This window comes from Podarcis melisellensis (assembly GCF_964234715.1).
Source record: "Podarcis melisellensis genome assembly, chromosome: 16".
Classification (NCBI taxonomy): Eukaryota; Metazoa; Chordata; class Lepidosauria; order Squamata; family Lacertidae; genus Podarcis; species Podarcis melisellensis.
In genome coordinates, this window is record NC_138533.1 from 17,364,907 (window position 1) to 17,383,004 (window position 18,098).

The 18,098-nt window shown below is 44.4% G+C and overlaps 1 protein-coding gene across 13 annotated transcripts in view; it reads left to right on the forward strand.

Annotated features, from left to right (window-relative positions):
- BCAN (brevican) overlaps positions 1–18,098 on the forward strand; it is a 45,015-nt gene that overhangs the window by 5,265 nt on the left and 21,652 nt on the right. For 7 of the 13 annotated variants that reach the window (XM_081892256.1, XM_081892263.1, XM_081892264.1 and 4 more), the window contains 3 exons: positions 13,540–13,629; positions 13,925–14,317; positions 15,829–16,003. In XM_081892256.1, coding sequence (XP_081748382.1) covers positions 13,548–13,629; positions 13,925–14,317; positions 15,829–16,003 — 650 coding nt within the window. In that variant the 5' untranslated portion in view covers positions 13,540–13,547. The other 6 variants (XM_081892266.1, XM_081892259.1, XM_081892261.1 and 3 more) reach the window with 6 other exon arrangements.

An 18,098-nucleotide genomic window follows, 5' to 3' on the forward strand; every position in this document is an offset into this window, starting at 1 on the left:
TGGTCCATGTCTCCCCCTTCCCACCCTTCGCAAGAAAGGTTGTTTAGGTCAAATAGGGCTTGAGGGGCGGAGCCTAGGAGCATAAAGGTGGGGCCTGATGGACTAGAGGGCGGAGTCTTGCATCACCATTTATCCCGCCCCCTTAACTCTTTCCTGTGCATCTCCAATGTAGGAATTCTGTTCCATTTCCCAATGTGTTTTTAGAACATAGATTTATTCTTGCACCCTCTGGATGGAAAGATCTGTTGGCTTCTCTGGTTCTCATTTTTCCAATCTTTAATTCAGTTCTTTACATTTCTGCAGCAGCTTGCAATTGTTGCTATTTTTTTAAAGTCCTCATGAAAATTCCTCAGCATTTGAATCTTTCCTAATAGAAATATTTTTGCATGCAGTTTTGACTAATGCACGCATCGTTGCTGGCAATTTCTCTGAACTGAATGGGTTTTTGTGTGTGACTTTCACAAATGTATTAAGGGAAAGTGTGGTTTAAAATTAATGCACTTGATTTTTGTAAACACTGCTTGGTTGGGAAACTCTCATGAAATTCAGGTAAGTGCAGACTTCGGAGAATGCCTGAGTGTCAGTTCACAGGGGGTTATTGGGTGGTGGTGGTGGTTTTTATTTTTATTATGTATTTTGTGGGTTTATATTTAGATTTTATTCTGTGAACTGCCCTGAGACATCCAGGTATAGGGTGGTACATCAATCAATCAATCAATCAATCAATCAATCAATAATTCTCATCTTTTTTCAGAAAGTGTGAATATGATAGATCCATCTTGAAATGCAAACTGTATTTTAAATGTATGAATTGTTTTATTCATTTATTATGATATTTATACCCCACCTTTCCTCCTAGAAGCTCAATGTGGCATACATAGTTCTCCCCCCTCCATTTTATTCTCACAACAACCCTGCAAGGTAGGTCAGGGTGACTGGCCCAAGGTCACCCAGTGAGCTTCATGGCCAAGTGGAGACTAGAACGCTGGTCTCCTGGGTTCTAGTCCACACTCTAACCACTACACCATGCTGGCTCCATATGCCTAATTCTGTCCTGGTGCTCACTTCTCTCTCACTGGCTCTCCCCACATAGAAAGTGAGCGGGCCAATGGGAGAAAAAAGGGCTGGAATGGGGGCAGAGATGGCTGGGGCTGCCCCCTGCCTCATTTCTGGCCTCTTGACCTCAGATTTATCCTGAAGACCCTGAGAAGGAAATACACTCTGTAGGTTCAGCATATCAGGCCCTTCTACATCCTTCTGTTGCTGCTGAATTGTCACCTGTAGGGTGGGGCATCAGTTTTCCAGGGTCCACTAGCTGCTGACCTCTACCTCTCTGATGTGTTGGGTGTATCCATGTTGCCACATTTTGCTGTGCTTTTCACATCAGCATCATGTGCAGACACTAAAAGGAGGCGACTGTGCCAATCCCTACACATCAAATGTAAAGACAAAGGGAAAATCTGATCCATTATTTCCTGATCAGTTGGCAGCTCTCCTCATTGGCACTGGATGGGTCAGGCGCTCTCTCTCTCTCTCTCTCTCTCTGGGGCTGGATGGCTCTCTGGGGAAGAGCCATAACTCAGCGGCTGAAGATCGCAGGTTCAATCCCTGATGACATCTCTGGGTAGGGCTGGGAAGGACTCCTGCCTGAAATACTGCAGAGCTGCTGCCAGTCAGTGTTGGCAATACTGAGCTGGATGGGCCACTGGACAGACACAGTATAAGGCATTTCCCTTCCTCTAAGAAGAGCCAGTGAGAGATTTTACTTTCTTGGGCTCCATGATCACTGCAGATGGTGACAGCAACCACGAAATTAAAAGACGCCTGCTTCTCGGGAGAAAAACAATGACAAACCTAGAGAGCATCTTAAAAAGTAGAGACATCACCTTGGCAACAAAGGTCTGTATAGTTCAAGCTATGGTTTCCCCAGTGGTGATGCATGGAAGTGGACAGTGTTCTCGAAGCTACCAGCATGAGTTTGACTAAACTGCAGGAGGCAGTGGAAGACAGAAGTGCCTGGCGTGCTCTGGTCCATGGGGTCACAAAGAGTCGGACACGACTAAACGACTAAACAACAACAAAGAAGAGCTTTGCTGGATCAAGCCAAGTGTCCAACTAGTCCAGCATCTTGTTCTCATATTGGCCAACCAGATGCCTGTGGGAACCCTCCAAGCAGGATCTGAGCACAAGAGCCCTCTCCCCTCTTGTAGTTTCCAGTAACTGGTATTCAGAAGCATTTACTGCCTCCAACCATGGAGGCAGAGCCGAGCCACCGTGGCTCAAAGCCATGGATAGTCTTCTCTGTGAATTTATTCTATCCTTTAAAGTCATCCAACATGGTGGCCATCCCTGCCTCCTGTGGGAGGGAGTTCCATAGTTTAACTATGTGCTGCATGAAGGACTTTCTTTTCTGTGTCCTGAATCTTCCAGCATTCAGCTTCATTGGATGCCTGCGAGTTCTAGTGTGATGAGAAAGGGAGAATAATGTTTCTCCATCCACTTTCTCTGTACCATGCATGATTTTATAAAAGTATAACGTTACCTCCTACTTTCCTACTCTCTAAACTAGAAAAGCCCCAGTAAGTTTTTGAGGAAGTTACTCCTAGCGGCAAAGGAGCGGCAGGGGAGAGAGGGCCCATTTTGAGATGCCAGCTGGTGGCATGGAAATTGGCATTCAGGGGACAGAGCGCAATTTAACAAAGAGTTTGCTTTTCACACCAACCAGCCTTCAGGGAGCCAGCTTTTGGCCAGACTCTCTTCCTCTTCCATTGCTGGGACATTTCAAGCCTCAGAAGCTTTGGAACAAGCCAAACAAATCCTCTGGGTGGGGGTTGGGGACAGTGCTGGATTAAACCCTGTGTGGAGGCCCCTAGGCAGTTGAAATATCGGAGCTCAGTTCCAACTGAAAAAGAAATAGTCCAAGTTTCCAGTCCTTAAGGCTGTGAAGATGGCTTTGAAAGTATTTGAGTACTGTTTGATGCAATCTCAAAAGCTGGGCACCTTGTGGATTGAAATGCCTTGTTTTTCAGGTTAAGCTGCTGCAGCAGGAGGTTCTGGAGGAGAGGAGTCCTAAGCCCCCTCTGAACTGTCCACACGTCATATAAGTCCTTTGGGACTTGCATTTGGTGTTACTGCAAAGGCAGAAACAGCTGCAGGAGGAGGCAGGATGCGTCCCTGGGGAGAGACACAAAGGCAGGACAAGAGCAAGGCATTTATAAATGGCCTAGAGATGGCCTTAGAGCTCAGCGGCAGATGATGCGCTTTGCCACTTTCATTCCCTAGCATCTCTAGGTTGTGTTTGGAATGTATCCTGCCTGAAATCCTGAACAGCTGCTGCCAGTCAGTGCTGACAATACTGGGCTAGATGGTCTTGTGGTCTGACTACAGTTGTCTTCTCAAATATATAGTCTCCTATTAACGTTTGCCAAGGCTGTAATGTTTGATTAGTAGTCAGTTCTGGTCTAGGTGGAACAACGGTATGACTCAGTAGAAAGCCGCTTCCAGTTTGAATCAGCAATTTACCCAGAAACATGTGTACTAGAACCTTGATTTATTTTGAGTAAGCCGAGTAGTAGAATACCTGCTTTGCATGCAGAATGTTCCAGGCTCAGTCCCTGGCATCTGTATGGAGGTTCCGTTTATAATGGAGCAGAAGTGCATTCACACAGCTTTGCGTTTCAATAGCCCTTTCCCCCTGTCATTCAAAACATCTAGAGGTCACCAGGTTGGGAAAGGCCAATGTATTTTTCCCAGCAAAAGTAAACCACAATCAAGGAGTGAAAACGCCTTTTATCTGTTCTCAGCACCTGTTATTCAGAAGTTGAATGCCTTCAGACACAGAGGTTTTGTTTGCTTATCATGCAAAATAGTCACTGATAGACTTCTCCTCTGTTTGTCTCCTCCTCTATCTAAAGGCATCCAAGATAGTGCCCATGATTGGCCATCCAGTGGCCATGAGTTCCATAAGTTGCACTATGCACACAAGTCTTTTCTTTTGAATGTCTCGCTACACGCTTGAATACTTCTTTGCATGCAGAAAACGAGTGTCAGGCCTTCTCTTCTGTTTTTCAGCTGTGTGGCTCCTTCAAGAGGTAGCACCCAAGCTCACAACCCATTGCCATTTATTCTGGGCCAAATTAGCTGTTCTCAGGGAAGTGTGTGGCTGTGCCAGCAGGTTGTTGAGGCCTCTATATCTATTGCAGGAAGGTTGGGTAAATGAGCTCCCTCCAGCCCCGGGAATGTATTATTTACTTAATACTGCCTTCGCCAGCCTGGTGCCCTCCAGATGTTTTTGACTCTATGTCCCATCAGCTCTGCCCACTGGCCAAACTGAAGGGGCAGATGGAGTCCAGATGACCTCTAGAGCAGAGGCTCCCCAACCTTTCCTCCCATGGACCACTTGAAAAAGGCTGAGGGTTTCTTGGCAGACCACTCAGATTCTTCCATGTGCTGTAGCAATTGTCAATGTGCTGTGCTAGAGACTTTATGATTTTTAATTGTGTTTCTATTGTTTAATTTATTTCCTACAGATGGTGCTACAATTTGCATTGCATAGAATTCAGATTGTAAGACAATAAAAAACAAGAAATAAAAGAAGTGATACAAATATAATTAAAATCATTATGAATAGTTAATTTTGATGGAAGGTCCACCTTCCCTCTTCAGTCGCATAAGAAGAGCTTGCTGGATCAGGCCAATGGCACATCTAGGCCAGCATCCTGTTCTCACTGTGGCCTGTCAGATGCCCCCATGGGAAACATGCAAGCAGGATCCAAGCACAAGAACCCTCTCCCCTCCTATGGCTTCCAGCCACTGACATTCAGAAACATTACTGTCTTCAACCATGAAGGCAGAGCACAGACAGTGGCTAGTAGCCATCCATAGCCTTTCTCGTCATAAATTTGTCCTATCCTCTTTTAAAGCCACACTACCTCATGTGGGAGTGAGTTACATAGTTTAATGTGTGAAGAAGGACTTTCTCTGAAGTTAATTCCTTGTTCTAAAGATAAGTTTTCTGTAAGAAAAAATATAATTATAATAATTTATTTCCCATCCATCTGGTTGGGTTTCCCCAGCCACTCTGGGTGGCTTCCAACAAAATATTAAAATGGTAAAATATGTTTGTTTTTGTTTTTAAAAGGACTTTCTCAGAAATCGATGGAAGACTGAGAGCTGCCTGAATGAAGCTTGCACACCAGTGGTGGCCCACAGACCCCACTCTGAGAACTCCTGATCTAGAGGCAACCAGGTTGGGGGCGGGGTTTGGCTTTCATAAGCAGGAAGAAGGGCAGGAGGTTTGCGTGTGACAGGACAGTGATTCACAACAGGAGCAAGGTGGCCGGGGCGGCGGCGGGGGAGACAGACAGACAGAAAGACAGACAGACAGAGAAGAGACAGAAAAGTGGCTTCAGAGCAGCCAGAAGCATCTTCTGTCCAGCATCTGGAACCTTCCTCTTTTGCCAGGATGCAGTCCAAAAAACCACATGCCCGTCTTCTGCCTGCAGACACAAAGAGATGGCCCACATCCGCCCTTTTAGGCTGCTGCCAATTTCTCTTTCCTGCTGCCATAACATTTCCTGGGCATTTGGGGGCTTATCTCCCTCTCTCAATACCAACCACCCCGCGGTTCCTTAGAGCCGGCCCAGGAACATTCTCTCTGCCCCTTGCCAAAGTCAAAGATTTATAGGTTCAGCTGCTTTGTTGTCAAGCTTGAGCGCTGAAAACTAAGTGGGCACCTTGGTGTGTTTGTGTGTTCACAAGGCAACACGCTCCATCCGCTGTTGATTCCACAAGGCAGCTCCCTCCTCCCCTGTTGATATTTTCCAACCTGCCAACTTCTGGAGTCATGTGTGTGTGAGAGAGAACTGCAGCTGTGATGATGGGAAGTCTTTTCATTCCGATTAGTTAGACCACTTGATAGAAATGTTTAAGCAGGTCAGTTGTAAAGAAAAGCCCAGGGTGCAGCCAAGAATGCCAACCAAAGCCTTGCCATCTGAACTTCTTCCTGGAGTTTTTTATTACTTGGTCTGCTTTCCAAAGTGCAATCAGCAGTGGTGTAGAAACTTGCTGATACGTACTATGAGGATATGTATCCATCATAGAATTGTAGAGTTGGGACCCCAAAAGTCATCTAGTCCAACCTACTGCAAAGCAGGAGTCACAAATAAAGAATCCATCCAACCTCTGTTTAAAAATCTCCAACAAAGGAGAGAGTCCACAACCTTCCAGGGTAGTCCGTTCCACTGTCAAACAGAGGGAGTTCTTCCTATTTTTCAGTCGGAATCTTCTTTCTTGTTATTTGAATGCATTGCTTTGGGTCCTTCCCTTGGAACAGCCAGAAACAAGCCTTTTCTTTCTTCCATGAGACAGCTGTTCAGATATTTGAAGATGGCTATCATTATCACCTCAGTCTTCTCTTCTCCAATTTAAATATCCCCAAGTCCCTCAACTGTTCCTCATAAGGCTTGGTTTCCAGACCCTTCCTTGATCATCTTGCTTGTCCTCCTCTGCACACCTTGCAGCTTGACAATATTCTTCTTAAACTGTGGTGCCCAGAACTGGAAATAGGAGTCCACATAGGGTCTGACCAAGGCAGAAAAGAGAGGGACTATTACTTCCCTTCATCTGAACACTAGACTTCTCTTGATGCAGCCTAGAATTCTATTAGCTTTTTTGCAGGGGGTGAGGGGAAGTAAGATCTGAGGATGTTGTGCAAAGCTCTGAGGATGAACGGTGTTCATTTTTGGTCACATCCACACCAAGTTTAAATAACTATGATGCTACTTTGAACAGTCATGTTTCCCCCCAAAGAATTCTGGGAAGTGTAGTTTGCTAAGGTGCTGAGGGTTGTTAGGAGGCCCTTATTCCACTCCCAGAGCTACAATTTCCAAAGTAGTTTAACAATCCTTCTTCACAGGGAACTCTGGGAATTGTAGTGCTCTGAATGGAATAGGGCCTCTCCTAACAACTCTCAGTGCCCATAATAAACTACAGCTCCCAGACATCTTTGGGAGAAGCTTAAATTAGTATTGTAGTGCTTTAAACACATGTCCCTATGCTCCTTCATGTCATTTTTGCCTCGTTTCATCTCTCTGATTTCCATATCAGCATATAAAATGCTGCAGAATCTTTGTGTACTTTGTGGAATCGTACACATGACAGAATCAACAACTAGTGAGTTCTCTTTCTGCAGATAAAATATACGAACACAGGGGGTGGGGGCTCAGATAGTGGTCTTTAAGTGTGCAGGTGAAAATATTTGAAGCATGCCCCTGCATTCACCTTTGAAATAGTTGGAAAGATGCCTGAGTGCACCTGTGATTCGGCCCCTGCTGCGTGAGTGGCAGGGCAGGGAATGCTCACTCAGGAAGGTGAGGGCTTTCCATCATCATAGCTTGTGTGGGTGATGCTTCTTCTTGGACATTTGCCAGGGCTTGGACACAAGGCTGCTGACTCATTCTGCAGCTGCAGAACGCTACTTCTGTGAGCCTTAACACGGACGGACGGACGGCCTCCTCTCTTTCTCTGTATGGCCACAGGGCACCTTTGTGAGCTAAGCTAAGCCTGCATTTGCATCATACATTTAAAGCACCAGGATGCCGCTTTAAACAGTCACGGCTCGCCTCAAAGTATTCTGGGAGCTGTGGTTTGTTTAGGGTGCTGAGAGTTGTTAGGAGGCTCCTATTCCCCCTCACACGGATAGTTTCCGGAGCGGTTTAACAATCAATCCCTCTTCCCAGGGAACTCTGGAACTGTAGCTCTGTGAAGGGAAGAGGGGTGTCCTAACAGAACCCTTAACAAACTACAGCTCCCAGGATTCTTTGGGGGCTATTTAAAGTGGTATGGTACTGCTTGAAATGTATAATGCACATGGGGACTATTTCTCTCTGCTTGGCCTTCCTTATAGGGCTGTTGTGTAGATAAAGGGTGTGCGGATAAAGGATGAAAATGGGGATACTTGATTTAAACGTATCTTGGGTAAAAATGAGAATTTTGTGCTAAGAGATTCTGTCTTCTACTGGTCAGCTAAAAGGAAGCTCAAGCCATAGACCAATAACTGTTTCATGAGTATGAATTTAGAACTGATCAGCTGACAGAGCTGGCTGGACTGTGCTGTGCCACTGAAACTATAGGTACAGAATGGTTTAACAGTCAGTCCCTCTTCCTAGAGGATTCTGGGAATTTTAGCTCTGTGAAAGGTATAGGGGGTCTCCTTATGAGCTCTCGGGACCCTTAACCAACTTAAGGGTTATTATTTGGGGTAGCCTTGACTGTTTAAAGTGGTATCATAGTGCCTTAAAAGGATGGTGTGAATGTGGCAAGGGGCGCTGATTCTGAATGGGGAGGAAATAGGACATCTGTTTCATACACATGCATGGCTGTGCGCACATGCACACTTTCCCAAGGAGGCAAAAATGTGGTCCTTAAGGTATGTGGGGAAGGGGAAGCTGGGGACACCTCTGTGGGATCATTTCAAGGGGGAGGGGGGAGAGTGTGGATCATAAAATGGTGGCACAAAATTCCAGCACAAAGCAGGCAGCAGCAGAGGTGGCAATGATGACTTTGGCGAGAGAACTGGTATGCAGATATCTTCAGACCAGTCCCTGTCTCACAAGTCTCTCCTACCTCACAAGGATGCTGTAGGCATAAAACAGGACTGCCCTTTTGTATGCCAGCCAGAAGGCCTTGGAGGAGCTTGGCACACACATGCCATTAAATTAGTGCAGATGATAAATAAACTGGAATCTTAGACATGGGATCTTAGGAAAGGGGAACCTCAGGCCTAGGGAAAGAATGCGGCCCCCTGAGCCTCTCTTTCCGGCCCTCAGAACACACTCCAGCCCACAAACTTCACTGCCCCTGCTTCATACCCTCCTTGAGTGTTTCGGCCTGGCTGGGATGTGTCCTTCAACCCTGAAAATGCCTCTTGCTTCCCTAGATGAAGAACAAGTGTGAGCATGTGAAGAAATTAGCCTCCTGTGGAAAGGTAACATGTTTGCCTCTGGCCCCACCCTTTACTGGCATGTGGCCCCCAGAAGGCTGTCCAGAAGGGAATGTGGCTCTCAGGCTGAAAATGATTCTCAACTTCTGGCTTAGGATAACCATAGAGCTACACGGTACTAATATAAGTGGTAACAGTGCTTTCTTGTGGTTCTGAATAAAAGCTACTTAAATGAAGTTTTTTAAAACTACTCTCTGCTCATCTGGGCCACTATTTGAAGATCCCATCCCACCCCACAAAATGAGAATTTACCTCTTTCACTGAAACTGCTTTAAATCTCTCCACACCTGAGAAATTTGTTCCTAGATCTGCTGAGAATCCAGAGAATGGATCAAAATGAAAATTAAGTAGCTTGCAATTGAGTGGGCTGGCTTTAATCTTGCAAACTCAGCCTGTGGGCAACTTAATTACATCTAATGTGGGAGAGAAAGCTCCAGTCAGGCCAAATTTCATCCAAGTTTTTAAAAGGTCTGCTTCCCAAAATGTCCTCATCTGATTTTCTCTTCAATTTCTGGAGTTTTCTCCTGGAGAGTCTGAAATTACCTGGTCTCTTTTTCTTCTTCTCCTCAAAGCACTAGAAATTCTCATTATATATATATATATATATATGAGAGAAACTTATTTTTGAGAAAACGTGAGTTAGAGATGACATGACAGAAGCTTACACAATAATGCATGACATTTAGAAAGCAGATTTTGGAAAGTATTTCTCCCTCTCTCATCATGACACTAGAAGGAGGTGGTCTGTTAGATATTTGAGGCCTAGTCATATATTTCCATTTAGTTTTTAATAAAAATTTAGGTCTTGCACCAGAGTTACATGTTTCTGTCGAAGGCTTGCACAAGAGATAAAAAGAGGTCTTGCACAAATCCTTTGTATAATTATTATTATTATTATTATTATTATTATTATTATTATTATTATTTTCATGGTAAAAGCCCAGTGTGATTACAATCTCTGAGGTAATCCCTCACTTGTACTCTTTAGAAAATAGTTTGTTGAAACTGGGAGGTTCCTTCCACAAACAGCAACTGAAATAGGCCACTTCTATCATTTGGGTCGCTGGAAAAAACCAAAATGACGTATGTTATGCTCAGCTCAGGTGGGGAGCGAACAGAAGTAGGGGTGTTATCAGTAGAGACTTCCAAATTGCCACACATATGACAACCCTCCAATCCCAGGTTAATTTTCTCTATTGGTTTTGTGTGGTTTTTTTTGCAGCAAATGTACAAGGAAAGAAAGAACAGAAAACAACCCTGCATTTTGATAATGCCACTGTTGTACAGGTGTTGCAAAAAACTTATGTACATGAGCAGCACTGACTCCATAATAAGCTCCTGCCTAAATGGAATCACTCACAGAAAGCACAAGTTAAGATACATGGCTATCGTGAGGCAGAATGAGGCTGCTGCCTCAGGTGGCAAACGCTGAGGCCGCAGGAAGTGGGTGTGCCCCATGGCCTACCCAATGCCTGCTCCCCTCAGGTGCCATGGAGGATGCTGCCCAAGAGCTAGCACCCAATTAAGATTCAGCTGCCAGCCTGGCAGGCTGTCGTACATGGAATGGGAGGAAAGGTGCCATATTGTCATTCACCTCAGGTGGCAAAATGTTTCGGGCCAGCCCTAGATACAGCTCTTCCCTCAAACACTCTGGTTCCTGTGGGATGATTCTGCCTGTGCTGTTGTCAGATAACCTTCCCTATTTGTACTTCAGTTCCACCATGGGATTCAGAGAGAGAAAGAGAAATAGCACAGGAAAACACAGCGCCACAAAGTCAAACATGGCGGGGAGTACAACATTAACTGCCTGAGAACCTGCTAAGATTTATTCTCTGGAGGAAAAAAGAGATTGGTGAGGGCATTCTTTTCTGAATGCCCCTGGCACAAAAAGACCACCCTTGCCATAGCCTTTTTTCTTTTTCTCCTTCCAAATAATAACTCTTTAACAAGGCAGAAGGGAAGAAAAGAATCTTTGGCCAGTCTCCGACATTCAAACAGGGAATGAGGGAAGGACATGGGGCCTGAATGGAATCTTAAAAGGCCTCGTCCCTGTGACTAATCGGAGGGAAGGAGACCTCGTTTTTCTCTCACACTGTGGGCCTGGGTGGCGGTGGTGGCAGCCCAAATGGAGCCAGTGAAGCTTTGCTAAAGAGACCTATGATTAAAAAGCTCTCAGGAACCACAGAGCATAAAAGTTGGCCACTCTCTTAATTTAGGGGCTTCCTCAGAATTTCCAGCTGAAATTCGCTTTGCTGAGCTTTGCAGAGGATGTCTAGTTCTCAGGGTGTTGACCTGAAGTTGTAGCGTTTTAACTTTCTCCTCAGAGCCCCCAATGTGGGGCCATTTTGCTGCGTACAACAATATGGTGGCCATTGCATGTGCGGAAGCTAATTGGGGTAGCAGTTGACTCTTAGGCCAAATTCACACCATACATTTAAATCACCACAAAGCAGTCATGACTTCATTCAAAGGATTCTGGGAGCTGCAGTCTGTTAAGGGTGCTGAGAGACCCTATTCCTCTCACAGAACTACAATTTCCAGAGTTTCCTGTAAAGGGTGATTGATTGTTAATGCACATGGGGAATTGTAGCTCTGGGAGGAAAATTGGGATCTCCTAACAACTCTCAGCTCCCTTAAAAAACTACAGCTCCCAGAATCCTTTGGATGAAACCATGACTGCTTCATGGTGATTTAAATGTACGGTGTGAATGTGCCCTATGTTTACTCAAAGTAAGTTCCATTGAATTCGGTGGATCATGTGCTTGGGAAAATGAGGTTGGGTTGCAGCCTCAGTGAATTAATCATATGAATTTTTGACCACTTAATCAATTGATTTAGATCTGGAATCAATTTGTCTATGAGAAATAAACGTTATCAAGGAAAAAAAACATACTTTGTTCTTAATGATCTATGAGTTTGTTGCAGCAATTTGCCTTTGTGAGAACGGGCCTTTCCTGTTCCCTTTCACAAAGAAATGGAGGCCTCCTCTACGGTGCTACTTTCCAGCTGCAATTTATACAAGTACTTGTATTAAAAATAAATAATACATAGACTAGTTGCCTAGGCCATATTTTGTTGGACTCGAATTCCCATCATTCTGGACCATTGGCTAAGCTGGCTGAGGAGTTGTGGTCCAGCAACATCTGGAGGGCACCAAGTTGGCTGATTTAAGTGAAATTGGGCCCTGGGCTGAGCTAAAAACATCCAGAACCTAAATGGGAAGCCTCACCCCAAATTGGCCTGCCTCAGACCGTCTGTCTTCTGTGACTTTGGGATGAAACAGTCTTTACAAAAATGCCAAAGCGGGTGATGCTACGAGCTGTGCCAAGGCCGCTTAGAAATAAATTATAGGAGATACTGTTCAATGAAGCGAGTGAAACAAGGCCCGTCATGCAGAAACACTTCAGACAGTACTGACGAAAGGTCATAGTACTTGTAAAGAAGAGTCTGCCCTTCAGAAGAATCTGGCCTAGACAATGGTGGGGGTGGAGAATGTGCCAGCGAAATGTCTTTTGCTGGCTGACATTTTCCCTGATAGCAGTTGATCTGCAAGTGCAACTTCAATTACCTATTGGCAGCCACTGCTCTGTGCCAAGGGAAAGCTTGGCTACAGCTCCAAGGATGTTGGTTCCACTTATTGGGCACCATGTCATGCCAAAGAGCAGCTTTTGCCAACCTGGTGCCCTCCCAAAGTTTTGGACTACATTTAGACTCATATCGCTGGGGAATGGGTATTTTAAGGCCACATTTGCACCATACATTTAAAGCTCTATCTTGCCACTTTAAAGAGTCATGGCTCCCCACAAATAATTCTGGTTATGACTGTAGCTTATTGGTAGAGCACCTATCTTGCATGCAGAAAGTCCCAGGTTCAATCCCTGGCAACTCCAGGTGGAGCTGAAACAGGGTCCCTGCCTGAAACCCTGGAGAACATGACCATACTGAGCAAGATGGAACGATGGGCCTTTTATCAGTGTAAGGCAGCTTCCTAAGTGCTATTACAGGAGCTGCAGTTTGTTAGGAGCCACACTATTCCCCTCACAATAAAGAGGTTTAACAGTCAATCCCTCCACTTAGGGAACTCCAGGACTGTGATCAGGTATAACAGAGTGTTGGGCTAGGACCTGGGAGACCAGGGTTCAAATCCTCACTTGTCCATGAAGCTCACTGGGTGATCCTTGAGTACCTCAAAGCCTAATCTGTCTCACAGGGCATTAAATGAGGGGAGGGGGTGATAATGTATGCTTGAGCTACTTTGACAAAAAAATAGGATATAAATACAATGAATAAATAAAATAATAAATACTGTATTCCGTTAGGACAAATGGCCTCTTTGTGTTAAACTAACAAAGTTTATACTCCAGTTCACTTCTTTGGGAGTGAATATTTATTTTTCTATGGAAAAACAGCCCAACAAAGACATTTCTTAATTTTTGTTTCTTTCAGGTACTTGTAAGAATGCTGGAGCTGGCATTTGTTTTGGATTTTCTTCTGCCTACCTTTCTAATACTTTTTATATTTCCCCCTCTCCCTGACAGAAACCATAATGGCGTATATCCTGCTGGTATTCTCTACCTTTGCCCAGGCTGTTTTCACGAATGCATTCAGCTTCTCCAGGGAAAGCACAGGTAACTGGGAATTTGGAGGCTAGTCTACAGCAGCAGGCAGAACTGGATCTACTGGTAAAACTCTGGGAGATTTCCAGTAGATCGACAAGACTTTCTAAGGCCCCCTCTGACTAACATTTAAAGCAGTATCGCACCACTTTAAACACTCCTGGCTTCTCTCAAAGAATCATAGGAACTGTAGTTTGTTACAGCAGTGTATAAAATGACTGAGGCCATGGGCTATTATTCCTAAATATGCCCTGTGCCAAATCTGAACTTCTCATGTTATATGCACTTTCTTGCTTCTCCCTTCCAGATGACCTCAAAGCTCTGCGGGTCTCCATTGCCAAATACCCACCAGTCCGAGCTGTTCTTTCCGGCAGCCTCACCATCCCCTGCCATGTTACCTACTTGCATCCACTGCCCACTTCTGGGACTGCAGGCCGCCGGGCTGTCCAAGGGGCACCCCGTGTGAAATGGACCTTCATCACAGAGGGCAGAGAAGCTGAGATCCTGGTCGCTCGGGGCCTGAAGGTGAAGGTGAGCGAAGCCTACCGCGACAGAGTCTCCCTGCCCTTTTATCCAGACTCACCAACAGATGCCACCTTGGTCCTGAGCGAACTGCGTTCCAACGACTCTGGGGTGTACCGCTGCGATGTCCAGCATGGGATCGAGGATGGGCATGACCTGCTGCAGGTGAAGGTCAAAGGTAACGTTGCGCTCTGCCAGAGTGTCTTGCTGAAAGGGCTTGCTGTGTTTATTGCAGATTCAAGTCCCATAGCACTAGGCCTGATCGCAGGAAACACCCATTATAATTGCAGAGGTTGGGGGGGGGGGATATAAGGACTCAGCCACACTTTTGCTTGTCCTGTGCCAGAAAGCACAGGTCTGTGTGGCTTGTTTTGTGTTTTCTAGACCTGAGTCTGGTTGTTTTTCTACTGGTTCTGTTGCTTTCAACAGAAAAACCTGCACTTTAGCACTGAATTGAAGAAAACGTCAGTCTGCAGAAAACCCAATTGGCGTTTACTTATTTCAGCAGTAAAACCACATTTTCCCAGAGGAAAGCAGCAGGAGAAGCAGAAGTCTGTATGAGCCCTAAGTTTTATTCAGTTTCAGAACTAACACAAAAAATAAAGCCATGTTGCATTCAGAACTGAAAAACATCAGTCCCCCTGCCCACCCAACACTCTCCCCCACTTGGATTCCTAGCAACTGCCTCCGACCATGAAGGCTGAGAATAGCCATGGGCGCAACCAAAGGGGAACGGGGGGGCAGCTGCCTCCCCAACCCCATCAAGTAAAACAATAGAAATACTTAACGATCTGACCAATCTCGTTGGCTCTGTCCCCCCCCCCAACAAAAGTCCTGCCCCCCCCCAAAAATCCTGGCTACACCCATGAGAATAGCCATCATGGCTAGTAGTCATTGATAGCCTTATTTAGTTTAGAGAAGTAGTGAGTAAGAAGCAACATGATAAAAGTTTATAAAAGTGGATAGAGAAGTGGATAGGGAAAGTGGATAGAGAAAGGTTTTTCTCCCTCTGCCATAACACTAAAACTCGTCGACATCCAATGAAACTGAATGTTGAAAGATTCAGGACATAGAAAAGAAAGTACTTCTTCATGCAGCACATAGTTAAACTACAGAAATCATTCCCACAGGATGCAGTGATGGCCACTGATTCGGATGACTTAAAAAGATTAAACAAATTCATGGAGGAGCAGGCTATCGATGGCTGCTAGCAACAATGGTTATGCTCTGCCTCCCACAAGCATCTGGTTGGCCACTGTGAGAACAGAATGCTGGACCAGATGGACCCTATGCCTGATCTTCTTATGTATTCAAATACACACTGCCCTGAATATGGAGATTCCACTAAACCTTTACGATCACTAACAGCTACCGACAGACCACTCTTCGTGAACTTATCTAATAATTTATAAAGCTAGATCTTCATTGCTGGCAAAACAGCCAACAGAATTGGATTGATTAAAGGCCCCCTTTGGATGCACACAAGCTGATTCAACAGCATGCATATAAGCACATTTATAACACTTTGACAGCCTTGGCTTCATCCAAAGAATCCCAGGACTGTAGTTTACCCTCCACAGAGCTCCAATTCCCAGCACCCTTAGCAAACTACAATTCCCAGGATTATTGGAGGAAAGCTATGTACTTTCAGTTTGCTCTAAATGTATGATGTCTTCTCCCATCTTCTAGGAGTTGTGTTCCTTTACCGGGAAGGCTCTGCACGCTATGCTTACACCTTTGCCAAGGCCCAGGAGGCCTGTACCAGAATAGAAGCTGAGATCGCCACACCGGAGCAGTTGTATGCTGCCTATCTCAGTGGTTATGAGCAGTGTGATGCAGGCTGGATCGCCGACCAAACCGTCAGGTAGCTGGGACTTGGAAGCTCAGTCAGTCAGTGGCAGGGGGTGGAAAATGTTCTGCGACCCGTAGAAATTTATTTATTATTTATTTATTGCATTTATACCGTACCTTTTTCTCCAAGGAGCTCAAAATGGTGTACATAGTGCTCCTGCTCCTCTTCCCCATTTAATCCCTATAAGAACCCTGCAGGGTAGGTTAGGTTGAGAGGCAGTGATTGGCCCAAGGTCACCCAGTGAGCTTCATGGCCAAATGGGGATCCAAACCCTGGTCTCCCAGGTCCTAGGTTAAGTCTGACACTTAACCACCACACTCGCTCTCTTTATTAAATTTTAAAGTGTGAATTAGTGACATAATGAATGGATAGAATATCAGTCAAGCTGGCCTCTTTCTTTCTTTCTTTCTTTCTTTCTTTCTTTCTTTCTTTCTTTCTTTCTTAACATTCCTCTTTATATTTAAAATTATTTTTCAAGTACATATATAGAATAATTACAGTTCAAAGAGCCAGGCTTTTATATATCGAGTTTTTCTTTTCTTGTAGAATTGGTATAGAATGAAGGCACCTGTGGTAATAATCATTATACAATTAAGTTTAGAATGATAAATTATAGTTTACAAATTATGTTATATGCTCCCAATAATGGATATGTATTGACTGAATCAAATTATAGAATTTTAGAGTTGGAAGGGACCATGAGGGTCATCTAGTCCAACCACCTGAAAAGCAGGGATCTATTTTTTGCTGAATGTGGTGCTCGAACCCACAACCCTGAGATTAAGACCTTCACATTATAATTCCAAGAGAGAATAAATGGAGTTCATTCTCCTGCAAACTTGTTCTTTTTCTGCCTACATTCTCTTCCTCTGATCAAATTTGTTAATTTAATCATGGTAGCTGTCTTCCAGATTTTAGAAAGCCAAACATCAATAGAAGCAGCTATTGGAAGATTACCATTCTGGCTGCTGTGAACAAATGAATTATCATTTCAAGGTCTTCCTCTAGTATTTTTCTTAATCAACTATTTATCCGCAAATTAAAAAAATTATTTAAAATGATTATTTAAAAAGTTAGACATGATAATTAAAAAGAAAGATATGATAAAGAAATATAATAATAAAACCATCAACTCACATTAAGGATACAGTAACCACCAGTACATCTATTTCAAATTAAAAATATAAATTAATATAAGGACTCCACATGTCCAAGTAGGTATCCATACCAAATTGTCTATATGAAATATGTTCAAATGTAGTGAGGTTCTCCTCAGACCATTGCAGTCCTCCCGTTAAAAGGTTATCTTGAGCAGCAAATTATAGAAAGATGCCAGAGACCTTGTACGCATGCATGCATATACAGTACATATATGCATGTACATACATGGATTGGAAATCTGGAAATACAATGTTTCTGTTATTTGATATTATCTTCTGCTCTGCAACCTACAGAGCAGCCTTCCCCAACCTAGTGCTCTCCAGATGTATCTGGTAATCAGGGGTAGACTGCCCTGGAACAATCAGGCTCTACATGCAGCTCTCATGGCTCATCATTATTGAGAGACCAGTCCTTCACATATTTGCCTAATCCTTAATTTAGTGACCCCCTCCCCCCATTGCTACTTATTTTTATTATCAAAGGAAGGCCAGCATGCTGGATTCCCAATTCCAGATGGCAGATTCCACACTCATGCACTATAATTTGTGATGCACAAAAATGCACACACATACCGTACCATTTATTTGTGCAATGGGGAAAGAGTACTGGGAAATGCCTGTCTTCAGAGGGACTTTATCTGCAGTCTTTCCCAACCTGGTTTCCCTCCAGATGTTTCAGACTACAACTCCCATTAGCCATTTTGGAATGCAAATCCCATCAGCCCCAGGCTGAATGGCCATGCTACCTGGGAGTGGTTGGAGCTGTAGTCTAAAGCATCTGGAGGATATCACAAAGGCTGCATCAGAGGTTAGGCAGGTGGGGTAGCTTTTAGGTGGTGGAAAACTTTCCAGGATAGGGAGGGCTTGGCCTCTTTTGGAACTGGGTGTTTGATGCAGTGCTAATGAGAAAATGTGACTCTCAAGCCATCTTTTAAGAACTGGTTGTT